The sequence below is a fragment of the Daucus carota genome, chromosome 1, assembly GCF_001625215.2.
Source record: "Daucus carota subsp. sativus chromosome 1, DH1 v3.0, whole genome shotgun sequence".
NCBI classification, from domain to species: Eukaryota; Viridiplantae; Streptophyta; class Magnoliopsida; order Apiales; family Apiaceae; genus Daucus; species Daucus carota.
This window is the reverse complement of record NC_030381.2, coordinates 44,375,950-44,392,636: the sequence shown is the minus strand read 5'-3', so window position 1 is coordinate 44,392,636 and position 16,687 is coordinate 44,375,950. Positions and strand designations below refer to the sequence as shown.

At 31.6% G+C, this 16,687-nt stretch overlaps 2 protein-coding genes across 3 annotated transcripts; both read right to left on the bottom strand.

Annotated features, from left to right (window-relative positions):
- Positions 1-2,197: 2,197 nt before the first annotated feature.
- Positions 2,198-11,351, bottom strand: LOC108223879 (uncharacterized). 2 transcript variants are annotated; one of them, XM_064085646.1, is made up of 7 exons: positions 10,834-11,330; positions 10,429-10,523; positions 8,573-9,330; positions 4,734-4,863; positions 2,769-3,190; positions 2,561-2,699; positions 2,198-2,355 (listed from the first exon to the last, which is right to left on the bottom strand). In XM_064085646.1, the coding sequence occupies exons 1-6, from the start codon at positions 11,135-11,137 to the stop codon at positions 2,585-2,587; spliced, it is 1,824 nt and encodes a 607-aa protein (XP_063941716.1). In that variant the 5' UTR covers positions 11,138-11,330; the 3' UTR covers positions 2,198-2,355; positions 2,561-2,584. The 2 variants fall into 2 exon arrangements, with proteins under 2 accessions (XP_063941716.1, XP_017253857.1); XM_017398368.2 differs by lacking the exon at positions 2,198-2,355 and having other exon boundaries at positions 2,364-2,699; positions 10,834-11,351.
- Positions 11,352-13,863: 2,512 nt separating this feature from the next.
- Positions 13,864-15,976, bottom strand: LOC108213080 (uncharacterized). Its single transcript, XM_017384827.2, has 4 exons — positions 15,649-15,976; positions 14,981-15,278; positions 14,803-14,853; positions 13,864-14,437 (listed from the first exon to the last, which is right to left on the bottom strand). The coding sequence occupies exons 1-4, from the start codon at positions 15,924-15,926 to the stop codon at positions 14,042-14,044; spliced, it is 1,023 nt and encodes a 340-aa protein (XP_017240316.1). The 5' UTR covers positions 15,927-15,976; the 3' UTR covers positions 13,864-14,041.
- Positions 15,977-16,687: the final 711 nt, after the last annotated feature.

Genomic DNA, 16,687 nt, shown 5'->3' with positions numbered 1-16,687 from the left:
TAGACGCTTACGGTGTAGCGTTTTGTTGGGGTTAATTGTTAAAACAGCAAAACGCTACACGATCTAGCGTTTTCATTCTAAAATTAAAAACACTAAATTATCAGCGTCTCTAGATGATATTTTGCAGTATTTTTTCCAACTCTGTTATTCTGGGTATTAATTCAAGAATATGAGAGATTTGAGACCATTTTTCTTAAATAAACAGGTATAAGTTCTAGTAATGAATAAACACATATAAATTCTAATCAGGAATCAGGACTCACTGTCGGGAGGGTTTAACATATAAAAATCATTCTAACCGGGTGTGTCAACACGGACTATCTGATGTCTTGGTTTATATCCGGCTTGAAAATATGATACATGTCTCATATTTGTTTCGAAAACGATCCAAATCTGACGGAAAATTAAGTTCGGATGAATACATATCCCGGTATGAGCATTCCTATACTCGCTCAGATTAAATATCATATAATTTTTGATAATATAATTCATGATTCATATTCGATTCGAACTCATATACATATTATATTTTTAATCCATATTATCTTTAATGCTCTTATTGTATATATAATTTATTTTTAAGCTGAAATATTTATTTAAAAGTTATAAAATTATGTGTATAAGAGTGTCAAAATGCGTGTCGAAAAATGAAAAAACTGTATTAAATTGAATGGTATAAAATTGAATGGGACTGAGAAATATACATTTGAAACATCATTATCGTAATATATAAGTTAAAAATTCCAAAATTATTTTACATGCCCCATAAAAAAGACCAGTAATTTGTTTAATATACTCAATAATAATATTAAACTAAACATATCTTTTGTCAAAAAGAAAAAAAATAAACATATCTATTAATCAATTTAAACTTACTATAGTTAAAAAAGGGATATTATTCTAATATAAATATATTTTCAAAATAAATTTAAATATAAAAAATACATAATAAAATACGAAAATCATAAATCACCCGGAAAACCCAGACCACACACAAAAATCCAACCAAATTCAATTCCCCGTGCAAAAAATATCCCCATCCCCTGTTAAAAGATGTCATGTTCGTGACCAAAAAGTCCATACCTAATTTTTAACACATACTGCATACTTTTATGACCCAAGCATTTCTGCATGCTAATTCAATTCTATATATCATACAATATATTTGAATTTAATTGTGATGTTTCATCACTGTGACTGACCACTAAAGAGAAGAAATGGTTAGAAAAAAGGATGGTTAAGTAGTTGAACTAAACCTACGAAGTGGGCTTATATATGAAATATACTAGCCAAGACCCATAACACACCAACCTCACCAATGGTGACTTGAGTTAGAGAAGTCAGTCTAACGAAATTCTAGCTCCAACCAAATTAGACCCAACTAATTTACAGTTATTTGACTTTCTGGTTTAATCTTCAGTGATCCTCGGTTAGTGTAACATCTGGAATTTTTGGACCCTTGATCAAATCAATTACTCCCTCCTTCCCATTTTAATTGTCCACTTTGTTCAAATCACACATATTAAGAAATATTAAATGTGATATGTTGTTACCATTGTCATGCATAGATTATACAAAAATAGTACTAAGTTTTCGTTCATTTTTGTTGAAAGTCAACTTAATTTACATTGTAAATCATGAAAATTGTATGGAATAACAAATGCTAACATTGAAACTTGTATAAATTTGTATTGGACAAAGAAGATGGACAAATAATATGGGAAATTTTTTCTTAACAAAGTGGACTATTAAAATGGGAAGGAGGGAGTATTTATAGTCATGAGCATGCACTAGTATAAAAGAATTTATTTACTTTCATGCATATTTTAACATTTAATTAGACTCTCACTGGATTTGGTTGTCTGAATTTAAGGTGGGGCACCAACCCTAGCCACACAAAATGGAGATGAAAAAGATGAAAGATCTCAGTTGGATGTATATCATAGCCAGCCTTACTAAGAAATTTGCATGAGTCCTGAGAAAATGTTTAAAATTTTTACGAATATATCTAAGCTATAACATTAAAATTGAAATGACTTTCTATGATCGTCAAAACATAGTTGGTCATATAACTATTACACTTTTAAACTACATTACTTTGTGAGGGAAAAAAAATCTTTAAAGCAGCTTGTACTACTCTTTACAAAGCAATCAACTGATATATATATTTACTAACATTGGCAAAAAATTACAACATGAATCTTTAAGAGTTCAGTTGGGTACAGTTAACTCGAGGAACATGACATTCTACCAAGTTAAACATCTTAGTTCCTGTGGGGTTCCCTTTGTATCTCTCACTTGCGGAAAATATTGTTATTATTGCCCAAATTGAATGTTAGGACTGTCATCAGATTACTGAAATCTTCAAATAACAGAGTTTAGAACTCTCTAAAATTGGGAATAATATCAAAAGAATGTCAGTAAATATATCACTTCTAGCAATATACTTGTACTAAATCCTTTCTGTACAAGGATGTAAAATTTAAGTTACAAAGATATACCAGAACAATTTAAGTTACAAAGATGAGCCACAACAGTGAAAAGAACATTTATGATATACCTGTTAAATTAAACATTCAACTACTTATTTTGAAGGAGAGGTCAACTTGTTTTCGTCATGTTTGAGTGAAGCATCTCCACCCATCAATTCTGAAAAGCCTTCAACCTTAACTGGTGGGGCCCTAACCATGCCCAAGCTTCTGCATGCACAAAACATAACTTTAGAATCTAGAAGTCTTAAAACATAGAAGGTATTCTTTAATCCTTACTGCGTTTGCATCTGTGTTTGCATCTGCGCTTGCATTGGAGTCTGCATCTGAGTCTGCATCTGCATTTGAGGGACTTGAAGGGAAGCCAGGGACCTAAACTGATTTCCGGCTTGGGCTTGAGCTTGAGCTTGTAAGGCAGACATGGCAGTCATTTGTTGCTGCCGAAATTGCATTTGAGAATGTCTCGAATTCATGGTGGTGAAAGTATTATCAATTGGAAAATCAGTAGTGTTTTCAATTTTGACTTGCAACATAGGCCTTTCTTTATCCATATTTGAATTATTAAAACCAGTGTTCACATTCATCATAGGACGTTGTGATGTAGGTGGTTGGCGCCTCCGCATCAACTGTTGTTGTTGTTGAAGTGTCAAATTTTGGGGTTGAACCATGTGCTGCAACTGTGGATGCAACTCCCTACTCATCTGGAGAGTCGACAAAGTTACTAGTCTATTGTCAAAATTGCATCATCATAACATTTGCAAAATATAAAAATCAATTGGTGATCCAACAATCTCATAAACATCTTTCACCCCCAACCTTCCCAAACCGACCCGAGCTACTCCCTCTAGTCCACAATCTAAGTCACTTGACTATTTGTACACACCTCAATACGTTTTGACTACATAAGCTAAAATTAATATTTTCCATTTTTTTGTATAAAAGTATATAATTAGGAAAAGACAAATTATAACATATTACTTTTTATTATGCAGTCAAAGCAAGATGTGTGTAAAAAGTCAAGCGACTTATATTGTGGACCAAAGGGTGTACAAGATAAGCAGCAAACACAGAGGGAGAAGTCTTGCTTCCTTTTTAAACCTCTAAAGGAAGTGAAAGTCATAACTAATACTAAACACCGCAGTTCACCGATTCCACTAATTTAGATTCCTCCAAGGCCATTTTGCTTGTAAGGATACATGATGGATTCATTGTATTATTATCCATTCCGAAAGAATAATACTATGTTTGTTTCATAAATCTGATTAAAGGATAAAAACCTATGATGGATTGTCAGAGGATTAAAAACATAACTTTACTTGGGATTATCTTTCTTTGTTCAAAAATAACCCTATTAATGAACGCTTGTTTAATGTACAATGAATGTTGTTTCACTTAATTTGTTTAAGCCTGCTACACGCATGAATTTAATTTTTTTGTATATATATATTTGAATTATAGAAAGTGTCAACATATTTTGTTCCTGCAGAATTTAACATTATGTTGATAAATGTTGTTTATGATAAACTAGATTTTCTAATTCAGATTTTAGGAATTTTAAGTTATAAGAAAAAAGGCAAACACATGAATCTCATATAATTTTGAACCGATACTTAGAATTTAAAGTTTTCAAGTCTAATGTATTTATTCAATATCTTCATTTCATATTATAATTCTGGACTTCAAGGATATATATGATAGAAGATATATTTCCTAATATCCTCATAATACTAATTTATATATACTCATATTTGAACCTTTGGGAAAAAAGGTTTTTACTACATATAGTAATGGATTTCGCACACATATTAACAATATTAATATATTTTAGTTAGATAAATGTAACAAATTTATTTATCGATTTCTTGTGTAGTTAGTGAAGTATATTTGGTATTTAGTAAAAAAAATTAATTTTGTATTCTTCTTTTTATATAAGAGACACTTAATATGTTTGAAATTTAACGAAAAGGAGAATTCTTAACAAGTGATGTGAAGGACATACTAGTCTTGTTATAAATAAATCCAATATCTAGTCTGGTGCAAAACAAACATCGAATAAACATTTTTCAAAGGACTAATAGTCCCGGGATTATTAATGATGGGATTATATTTCAAGGACAATAGTCCCAGGACTGTTATCCTAGCAAGCAAACATGGCCTACGAGCTTTAGAAACCAGATGCCTAGATGCAAGGGATAAAGGACTAAGGACCTCAAACATGAAGGAAAATAAAACATAACAAAATACCTGTTGGGGCTGACGAATAAAAGCCTGCTGTTGTAACTGCATTTGTGACTGGAGATTCTGAAGTTGCTGAGTTTGTTGTGCATAATTCCTGCTATTATCCTTCACAAGTTGTGCTAAAGCCCCAAGATTACTGTGATGTGATAAAATAAGTATCAATTCAAATGACTAGAATGATCAATATCATGAGTTTTCAGAAACCATTTTGTTTCCACAAGAATGACCAGCATATAATACAAAACCAAAAAAAAAAAAGGAAATGCGGCCACAACAAACTACGTTTTAATCTAGTACCCTACGAGCCACAAAAAAAAGATATTGCAGGAAGTAAAACTACAAGAATCTCCAGTCAAATGGTTATTCGTTTAAGATTTGATTGAGGGTGACAAATATTCATATAACTGATAACCTGATCATATTACAATATCAATGTTATAACTTTCCTAATGTATAATGCAAATTGTTACCTCATTTACTTACTACAGTATGACAGCTAAGGTCCCAAGCAAGTGTTTCCTCTAGGTAATTACTTTGGGGACCCCCCCCCCCCCCCCCCCCAAAAAAAAAAAAAAAAATCTGATAGAATACAGAAAATAATAAGCCTGTAGATATCGTACATTAGTGTATAACATAAGGAAGGAAACTGTGCATCAGATATGACAAAATAACCTATATTAAAATGTAACAAATGCAACGACTTCAAATCACCATCCTCCTTTTTTAAAAAGAAAACCATTACGATACATTGTAAACCTGATAAATTTTCTTTATTTGGATCGAATCTCACACTCTTGTCTTACTGTAATAGGATCAGAACTTTATTGTTCATTGTTCCAACAGTAAGATATATTGTAAACTGTTAATTGTCTTACCAATTAGTGCTGAATATTTGTTGCACGATTGATGGGTAGTGCATTCTATACCTATTACAGCTTTTAGAAAAAATAAGCTTTAACTGATCCTAAAATAGCCTTGACCCAAAGTTTTAACCCTTCAACAAGGACAAAGTAAATACTTATCCAAAACCTTTATACCATCAAACGAACATGTAGGCTAATGAAAAAAGGTCTACAAACAACCACATTATTTACTCTTCCTGCAACAGACTTCAGTTTCGCTTCCAGAATACATCCAATAACAAAGTATAAAAGTGTTTGTCCATATACTACATATTATGATCCTAACATCTGGAATTGATAATATCACTAGTAATTCTGTAACATGACATGTCTTTTCCTTGATTTACTATCTTCACAATGTCAGAACTATGGTTAAGAAATAAGAAGTAGTGGAAGTGATAAAGTAGAGGAGAAACATATAGCAACAGTATAATTTATCACTTCTAAGAATCATTAATATATGTGGAATTAAAGAGAAAGAGGGATTTGTGCAAACATGCAAAAAGGCAACTCAATTACTCAAAACAGAAAACCAATAGACATGCAAAATTTACAATCTAATCAACTACTATATTAACTTTTGTCTAATTTCCTTGTCACACTATAACCATATTAACTCAAAGGAACATTGTTATTTTGTCAAAAGTTTACCTCAATAGTGATTCTAATAGACTAAATTGACATGGACACCAAATGGGGTGGCAATTTCGGATTACAGGTCTGGTTCGTGTCCTAAACAGGTCCATTTTGAGTAAAGCTAGAATTACTTAAAACTGCATGAAATAAAAATATATAAGTTCACGATCATGAAAGTTTCTTTTCGGGCCACTTTCGGGTTTTGTCTCAATAAATCGGGTTGCAAATCGGATCAGGTTTCAGATCATGTCTGATATAGCCATAACGAATTCGGTGTACTTCACACGGTAAAAACATCCATAAATGAACAGAAAAACTGGATATTTAAACAGAACGACCAATTAATCAAATCCTTAACGTCATTTTGTTCAAAATTGTATACCTTATAAGAAACTAACAAACACATTATGCTTTCTCCAGCCATCTCATATTACTGTTCACTCCCTCAAACTTATTAAATGCCTAACATTAATACCATATGCTCCCAACAACTATCTCAAATTGTACTGATTGGGTACTCTACTATTCCACCAATCTCTCTCTAATTACTACAATAAAAATAGTGTTTGTTGATACATGTTTCCATTTATTTTAATACAATAAAAGGCTGGACAGAATTTGAGGGTGTCAAATTATGAAATTTAAATTTGTAAACCCTGTACAAAATCTAATCACCAGGATACTAGATCCAACAGTTTTAGCAGGATTCCTAAATCCTATATGCAGAAAATAATCTGAGTTGGTTAATTTAAGCGTTCAGAATGCCACAAAAAGGTCGTCGGATCGGGTTTGAATGCCAACAGATTCTTCTGTTTTGTTTAGGTAAAAGCTGGATGTTAAAATATGGCAGTGATAGGTGATAGTGGACAAGGAGATTAGTCCGAATATTTGATTATATCGAAAATGAAGTACTATTTACTTTCCCTTAGCTGGCCTACCATCGTCACTATAAGCATATGACTGGGTATCAGTGTTTAACCAACAACACTTGAGTTAACCTTCTGGTCAGTCTCTGAACAAGTTTATAATTTGGAATCCCAAATTTCAATTCAGAATTGAAGATTAGAATAATAAGACTAATAGCAATAACAGAATTATTAATATTCAAATAATAACACTAACAGCAATAACAAAACACTGCTTACTAACATTCAATAATGAAATAGTTAGTTATAATCCTGATAAGTAGTCAGAAAGAAAAGCTCAATAACATATTGAAACATATCTCGTCCCACAGGGTTGCATGGCGTATAAGTACAAAATCGCATCGCAGAGATGCTTTGCTTGGGTCTTGAGCCAAAGCTTTGAATACCAAAATGTTTAAGACAACAATTCTATAAGCATCAAGATCGAAATATAATATAAATGATAAAACTAAAAAATTTATTATATTGTGCAGTTTCTTTAAAGGAGCACTGATCATCATAGAATTGTTCGATCTTTACTTTCTACGAAGATTGTCGAAATAAACGTTAAATAAGCCATCCACTGGCTTTTTAAAAATTGAAAGAGAAACTTCCGTTGGAATGAAGAGGTATTAATAATTCCAGCATGTAATAGAACATAACCTACAATAATATCGGGTTAATTATCAATTAGGTCACTTTTTACACTAGAAAATATCAAGTGGATCACTCGAAAATTTTGGTCTCATTTGAATCACAAAAGTCATGAAAAATATCAAATAGATACCTCTAATATCTTTTCGAGAAGTAAATTTTATTTTTCGTTGAGTTTCACGCATTTTTCTTGGCTGTTAGTTTAATCAAATGAAAGGTTATGAATTCTAGTATTTATCATAATATATTCAGATTTTAAGAAATAAATTACTATTTATTTTTAATTTTACAATTATTTTTTTAAATTTATATCAAATAAATAATAAATAAATTTTTTAGAATCTATATTTAATATCATAAATACTAGAATTCATAGCCTTTCAGTTGACTATACTAATCGTCAAGAAAACTGTATGCAACTCAATGAAAAATAAAGTTTACTTCTCGAAAAGATATTAGAGGTATCTATTTGATATTTTTTATGACTTTAATGATTCAAATGAGACAAAAAATTTCCGAGTGACCCACTTGATTCTAGTGTAAAAAATGACCTATTTGATAATTAACCGCAATAATATCCATGGATCGCAAAATTCTATACTGCAGAGCATAATATATTCATATAAAACCAACAAAAAACATATGCTACACAATGTTTAGTTTCAAAAGTCAAGATTTATAATAATTCTTTAAAATTAAATAAATAAATAAATAAAATAAAGCATCTGATACAAAGAACTCCACTCACCTATGTCCTGTGGTTTGTAGAAACATCTTGATTAGTTCCATGGCAGAGTACTGCTTCCTGTAATTATCAGACAGGACTTTCAAAATACGCCCTAATTTGCATATATGACCGCTAAGTAATTGAGAGAGGATTTCCAGTGATTCCTCAGAAGCAGATTCAAAACCCACATTTTTAAGTGTATGAGCTATCACTTTCTTTGACATTTCCAGCGCTTGCTCTTTGCTGAGATTTTTTTTGTCCATATTAAGGTATTCTGGCCTGATGCCAAGCCTCTCAATCATAATAGGGCTCTTAGTTTTGACTTGGGGTAAGGTATCAAGAATTCCATTAAAATCTACTTTCTTGTTATCTTCGGCTCCAGTGCTTGGAGGGAGTACACTATCAGGGACACAATTCACTGTAAACATTGTTTCAGGAAAAAACAAGTTTTCATTATCAGATGTCCCTAAATCATCTACAACAGAGTTTGACCTCAAGTTTGATATTTCAAATACATTATTTCCGAAGGCTGTATTTTGATCATCCTTAAAAACTATACGTCTTTTCTTATGCTTCTCAGCAACATTCAGATACGCAGACATCTGCTCAGGTGTACGCTTGTCCGTGTCTCCGTCACCAAATGACAACCTATAAGGTTTGCTGACTCTGTATTTCTCAAAAAACTGACTATACCATGAGTCTGGAAATTTATGAGACATACTATCAGTATCTGACTCCCCATATCTTGCCCCAATACCAAAAGATGCTTTAGAATGAGCCTACAAAACCGACTATCTAATATGAGCAACCTACAGTAATAATAATGTCAAATTACAACTCAAGCAACAGAATCTAGGAAGTTACCCTTAAGATGGAAAATTTTATGCTTGAAAACGATGAAAATATCACAATAGCATTAGAAAAATGTGAAGTCATTATATCTGCAAGAGATGCCTCTTGAGGCTTTCGATACACTATACACCGTATATATTATATTATGCTTTACTAAGATAAATAATTTGAAATGAGGGTTGAAGGGACCTGATTTTTTTAGACATAGTGCAATAAAAATTTAAGACTCTCAGGCAAGTGGCACAGAACAAACTGTCATAAAAAGCTGTAAAAATCAAAACATTCTTTATTCAGATACAAATCAAAGTCTTAAAATTTATCAGGTAGCGATTTTCCCCCCACCAAAGAAGGTACTATTTTCAAGAAAAGATAGATGGAATTTCAAAACACTTATCTAAAGTTAAAGTAGCTGCTGACAGTTATCTTTCAGAATTTATCCATCAAACTGAAGCAAAGGGGTTTACTAATGTTAGCTTCTGGTATTGTATAGGTCAAGAAACATGGGGGCTTTCTTATGATTGCTTCCATTTATGGAAGCTTCAACATAGTTAATTACATATTTGGGACTTGGCTTCACTTGGACACCTTTTCCAGTCAATTTAGCCAGAATTCAGTAAAGATTACTATTAACAGATTCAAACAAAAAAGGTGCTGATGTGTACAAATGAAAAAAATATTATAATTGGTGCAGACATGAAAATTCAGTTTGTCTCCAAAGTGACAAACTTTAATGCTCAGAATCAGATTGCTAATAAACCTAGTAAGAGAATAGATAGTTGCACTGAAAGTTCAAATGTCAAGCAAAAAGCAGCCATATTAACACAATCAATAAATTTTCTTTATTTCTTTATCTACAAACTTCACCATGGCTTGTGTTCATGAGCATTTAAATTTTTCTAATTGACCATATCACAAAATATCAAGAAAATAAAACACAATACAAGTAATATATTATAATCAAACCCTGCAACAGTAAACACATATTCATCAAACGATAAAAAAAATAAAATCAATATATATATAACCTTTAGAGATGCAGTATTAGTTGCAAGAACACCATCACGCTGTGGAGAAGAATTCTCAAGAGTAAAGTAAATATCATCACCATGTAACTTCAAATCTGAAAAAATAGCAATCAAGTAAACCACATTAATCACAAAACATCAATCTCTACATCACATAACGTCACAAATTAATCACACACAAATGCAACAAACTAATACAAAAACTCAAGTTAAAAAAACACATTAATCACATTACATCAAAATCTACACAATCTCATTACATCAAAATATAAATGATATATCTACATAATAAACACAATTATACATACAGTAATCAACAAATTGACACACTTACAACCACATATATGTGTGCGCGTGAATACAGTTAGGAATTGGCTGAAAATTAGAAAAGACACACATACATACAGTTGGGATTTAGCTTGGAAATCACTGATGGCGATGACGACGAAGAAGCGGAGTGATTGGAGTTGAGATAGAGAGAAATGGAGGCCTTGTCGAATAATAGAGCTCGAACTCTAAGCTGAAGCTCAATTTGTGCCCTAGTTTTTGAAGTATCAGTTTTCATAAAATTGTTCCAATTGGATTGTGAGCTTAAATTATTGACAAAGCTTGTGTATATGGAATCGCCCAGCCACTGTCGCCACACGCCGTGTGTCTCCAGTTTCCGAGCTAGCTCGTAGCCTTTGCCGTCCTCGCCCAGAAACTCCATTGCAAGAGAGAGGGAGGGGAGAGAGAGAGAGAGAGAGAGAGAGATTGAGAGGGAGAGAGGTTTTGAGTTTTGAGTAGTGAATCTTTGAATCGACAACCGGATCGGTGATGAAACGGGTATTGAAAAAAGATCCGGTTTGTGTAGATGTGCGCTAGATTTTGTGATTGTGTAATAAACTAAGGGTGTTGCTACATACAATTCAAAATTGCTTAGTGCCGTTCAGGGAAATTACTGTTTAATCCATGTGTGATTGTATGCATGGGAAATTACTGTTTAATCCATGTGTGATTGTATACATGTACATGAGTACTGAGTAGCATTAATGTGAGCATTTACTCACCCCGTTCTGATTCGCGCGTTCTCATTTTGTTTATTTGAAAGACATTTGTTCTCGTACCATTGTTATATTAAAAACATATTCTCGTTATGTGTATTTTTTTTATTCACTTTTATTTTTATTGATAATTTGTAAAAGTAAATTAAGTTCCATTCCTTACGTTTGGTTATATGAAATTTTAATTTTTAGTCTAATAAAAAATATACTATTTTTAATTACTTTTTATGAATTGACATTAGCTTCATTTTAGGTATATTACATAGGTAAATAGTTTAAAATAGCTATAAATTTTTGATTAAAACTTCAATTTTGTATTTGTGACAGTCATTTCCCAAAATTAATATTAGATTAAAATGTTAAATATACCTCCATTTCACAATATATAATAATTTTTATAATTTTATATGAAAAAGATTAAAATTTTCATTAATTTACATGATATTATAATAAATTCCAAGTCCAGTTTTTTAAAAAGGTAATTTGTCTTGTGAAATTTGTACATTAAGGACTGCGCTAATAACAACAAATATTTGCAAAAAATATTTTAATAAAATATATATTATTAAAAGTACCAAACAAATTCTGTCAAAAAAAATACCAAACAAATATTCCTTCAACCCAAATTAGATGAACTCGTTGACTTTAGGCACGTGCCTTAATAGTCCATTGACCGCATAGCTACATTACTTATTTTTTAAAATTTTATTGTTGCAAATAAAAATTTAAATATGAAATTTTCATTTATAAACTAAAAATTAAAAAAAATAAATTTGGGAACTAGACGGTGAATGCATCTTAAGTTATAGTTATGTGCCCAAAGTCAACTAGCTCATCTAATTTGGGATGGAGGGAGTATTCAACACTATACATCATAATCTATACATTATTTTTTTAAAAATGACTTATCACAAATACAAAAATACATTTTTAATTAAAAACTATAGATATTTTAAACGATTCATCTAATCTAATATTATAAATATAGACAATGTAAGTCCTTAAATTTATTTTCATATTCATCTTTCATACTCTTTGTATATTTTATATTATATTTTGAATTATTTCACTTATGAGATTTGATTATATAAATAAAAAAATTTGTTTCTTGGTAAATACATGTAACTAATGATGATTCATAAAAAGATAATTAACATAATGCCTTTATTATCAGACTAAAAATTAACATCTCGTATAACCGAAAGTAAAGAATGAAACTTCATTTACTCTTACAAAATTATCAATAAAAATAAAAATGAATAAATTAAAAAGTTCAATACGCATCATGTGAATATTTTTTTTCAATATAGCAGGTACAGGAGAACGAATGGTTCCAACTTCCAATGAATACAGGTCTCCGTGCACATGACTGAAAATGATGTGAGCAATTAATGCTGACATCCATGCATACCATCATACTGTACGAGGATTAAGTAGTAATTTAGGCGAACTGCATTAAGCAATTTTGAATTGCATTTAGCAATTATTCGCTTAAAATGGCTGTGTATACTGTATATACAATACATAACTTGTGTAAAACAATGATTTTTCTATTATGAATTTATGATTCTGAAAGTAGTATATAATTGACTAATCATATTAGGCTGATAATTCGCTATATATTTAAAATATAAAAAGGATCTTTATTATTATAAATATATATGAGTTAAGTTCTGTGGAAGATGATCGTGGAAAATATAAAAACATATATCTATCTTCTAAAAGTATGCTAGAAAGATCATTATTTTATTTGATATCTTGAAAATTATATAAATTTTGCAAGTAATATATTACAAAATGTGCTGTTTAGTGCAATATTTTTACATGTCTGCCCATTAGACATACATAGATTTCTATGATTCTCGGTAAAATAATTCTTTTTATATAATATATTTGATGAAAGAATACATTCTCAATATTTTAAGCAAAAATTTATATGATCTTTATGATCTCTATAAACAACGATTTTCAATATTTTAATAAAGAAATTTATATAGAAGCCGTTTGGGTGAGATTAAAATAAGTGCTTATTGCTTAAAGTAAAAAAGTGAAGTAGAAGTTAGAAGCAAGTTAAGACTTATAAGTGATAAAAGTGTTTGGGAAATAAGTAGAAGCCGTGGGACAAAAGCTAGTAATCGTAGTTTTTTTTAAGTACTTCTTGATTTATTACACAAACGGTACAAATAAATGCTTCTAACTTATAATTCAGAAGCCAAGCTTATAAGCCCGTGCCAAACACCCACATAGTCTCCACAATCTCCGATAAACACGGTTTAATGAGTTGTTAAATGATTGACAAAATAAAACATCACACTTCAGAATTCTAGGATTTGAATTAGAACTATATTTATTTACCAAAATAAAGTTACTAACGAAATATGTAAGAGGTTGATGAAACAAATGCAATCCAACTACACTTTAAGCCCCCAACAAGGTATGTTTTGAACAAGTAAAGCAATGGATAATAACAGAAAGATGATAAGGGTTCTCTACAAGTAACTTGTTAGTCAGAATACAAGCTCAACCTACATTGAACATGTTTGCAGGCGATTAAACTATGTCCATATATATCATACATGGTTTGCAGGCTGTAACATATACAACAAGATCCCACCAGCAACTGAAACGTTAAGAGACTCGAACTCTCCAGTCATTGGGATGGCAACAAGCTCAGCTTCTTGCCTACTTTTCTCCGAAAGACCACTACCTTCGCTTCCCAAAACCAAGCAAATTTTTGTATCTGCCAAGGAATCAGCAAACATACGAGAAAGCAGTGTCACAGACTTTTGTTTATCATTATCTGCAGGATGTCCTGCCAGAATCTTCATTTGAAGTGCATCTTTGAGAGCTTCTAGATGAACCCAGTCTCCAGAAACAATAGGAAGCTGAAATGAGGCTCCCCGGCTAGCTCGAAGTGCTTTATCATTGAAAGGATCACAACAGCCAGGAAGTAGAAAGACACCACCCTGATGGACATAGGGGCAGTATCACAGTATTTATATAATGGTTGTTAGAAAATTGCATCTGTCATAGTACTGTAAAACTAACATAAACCTATCACCCATAAAATTGAAAACAATTTCAACTACAAACTTTTTATCAAGCTGATTGCTGATCAAATCAAAAGATGATGATTCAGTATCCTTTATTAAGCTTTATATACATGGGTATCAGATATCTCAGGAATCAGGATAACTAACTGTATGTGTGATATGGATCTATAAGCACGAAAAGAATACAACTGAAAAGATCATACGATGATGAAGATGGCACAATATTTAGTGACACCGGAAAATGTAGACTGCATCATAAAGTAAAAGTTTGTTCTTACCCATCCAAACGCCATGGCTGATCTAAGTAAAGTGCCAAGATTCCCCGGGTCCTGCAGTGACGCGATAACTATAAACTTAATTTATGATTTAGGAAAAATTCAGCAAACAATACTTAAATGCATTGTAGCCATCTGAAGCTTTAAACCGCACATTTGATTTCAGTTATTGGGGGTATACCTGAATCCCATCAAGAACTAATACTCGGTGCGGGGATGGAAACCAGCTGAGAAAATTTTCCACATTCAGATTTTCATCTGCAGAGTGAAATGTGGAAGGAATCCTCATTAAAGCAATTGCTTCAATAGATTCAGTTGATTGCATTCCGGATAATTTTCTCATTACTGTGGAACTTACACGAATGATACGAGTACCATAATCCTCTAATTCTACAGAAACATCAGCTTTATCAAGTATGAGTACGCAATCAATGGCCGTAGGTCTCTCTTGCAATGACTTTTGAAACAAGCATATTTCCCTGTAAAACACCTTTGGAAAATTTGACACGGACAACGATAAATGTGAAATACACTTAAAACAATATGCATAAACTGCTCTAGAACAATAGGGCTTTTTTCAAAAATATCAAGTTGCAAATTTTTTTCAAAAAATATAGTGCAACCACATATGCAATCTCAATTACAACCGTTGCAACCTCAAAATCAACTGATTCAACCAGCATCTTGTACAACTTTGACCGTATTTTTGATAATAAGTTTGGAAACATGAATATTTTTGCAAATTTCCTGAAACAATAAACCAGATAAACTGCCAACCAGACACACACACACAAGTTGAACTAAAATAAACACAATGGAGAGAGGGGGGGGGGGGGGGGGGGGGATGACCTGATGGGAGTAGAGCCAACTACAAGAACAGAAGCATGAAGATGGCGATAAGAAGAGTTCTGTCGAAGCTTAAGGCAGTGTTTGACAAATGGGTTGGATGGGCTCGTAATTAACTTCACATGCTTGGGCAAACAACATGTCAAATTATCATCTTCACCCCCTCCGCCGCCGCCATTAATATGAGTGGAATTTTGAAAACTACTGTGTGGTCTGCTCTCACAAACTAATAGTGGGAGTTTTAGATGAAGAGAAGAAGATGATATGCCACCAAATTGCATCTTTTGCTTCTCTCCCAAATTACTCTAGTTCAAGAATGAGATGCGGGAGTTTTAAATTTATATAAAATCCAATACGACCGAATATAAAACCCTTTTTTAATCATCTCCGGCAGTTACAATACCCTTAGCTAAGATGTGAGTTAACGTATAAAAAATAAAAAATTTTAGTCAACATTTTGAAAAATTCATACTCCAGCTATACCTATATGTTATCTATAAATTTTAGCTGACTTTTGTAAATGACTATATTTGTCATCATTTATTATCATATTAAATAGATATATTCTATTTTAATAATTTAAAATATTAACAGCATACTATTTTAAAATTATAATCAATCAATATAGAGCCCGTTTGGCGGAGCTTATGGCTTATGACTTAACGTAACTTATATGATAAGCTGACAGCTTAAAATGTCTATTTAGGTAATTTTGACTTATGAATGACTTATGGGTTATTAAAAATATAATAATAAAAATAAAAGTGACTTATGAGTAAATTATGACTTATGGGTGATTTTTATCAAAGAAAAAGTTCAAAAAAATTAAGCCGCTGAAAAAAGTACCTCAAATTAACTTCTGGCTTTACGTCAGCTTCTGGCTTATTTCTGACTTTAAACCGGCTTCTGACTTATTACACAAACAGATATTTTTTAGCTTAAAACTGTAAACAACCTTAAGGCCCAGCTTAAAGCTGGGACAAACACGCTCATAGTCAATATAATTGAAGTACAATGTGTTACATGTTCATCAATTTTTACA

Excerpts from the sequence above, each read along its gene's own strand:
- LOC108223879 (XM_017398368.2), bottom strand. The coding sequence starts at position 11,137 with ATGGAGTTTCTGGGCGAGGACGGCAAAGGCTACGAGCTAGCTCGGAAA. Across the intron at positions 10,524-10,833 it reads TTCCAAGCTAAATCCCAACT|ATTTGAAGTTACATGGTGAT; the intron begins GTATGTATGTGT and ends CTATTTTTTCAG. Across the intron at positions 3,191-4,733 it reads TTATTCGTCAGCCCCAACAG|ATGAGTAGGGAGTTGCATCC; the intron begins GTATTTTGTTAT and ends TCGACTCTCCAG.
- LOC108213080 (XM_017384827.2), bottom strand. The coding sequence starts at position 15,926 with ATGCAATTTGGTGGCATATCATCTTCTTCTCTTCATCTAAAACTCCCA. Across the intron at positions 14,854-14,980 it reads TAGTTCTTGATGGGATTCAG|GACCCGGGGAATCTTGGCAC; the intron begins GTATACCCCCAA and ends GCGTCACTGCAG. Across the intron at positions 14,438-14,802 it reads CAGCCATGGCGTTTGGATGG|GGTGGTGTCTTTCTACTTCC; the intron begins GTAAGAACAAAC and ends TATGTCCATCAG.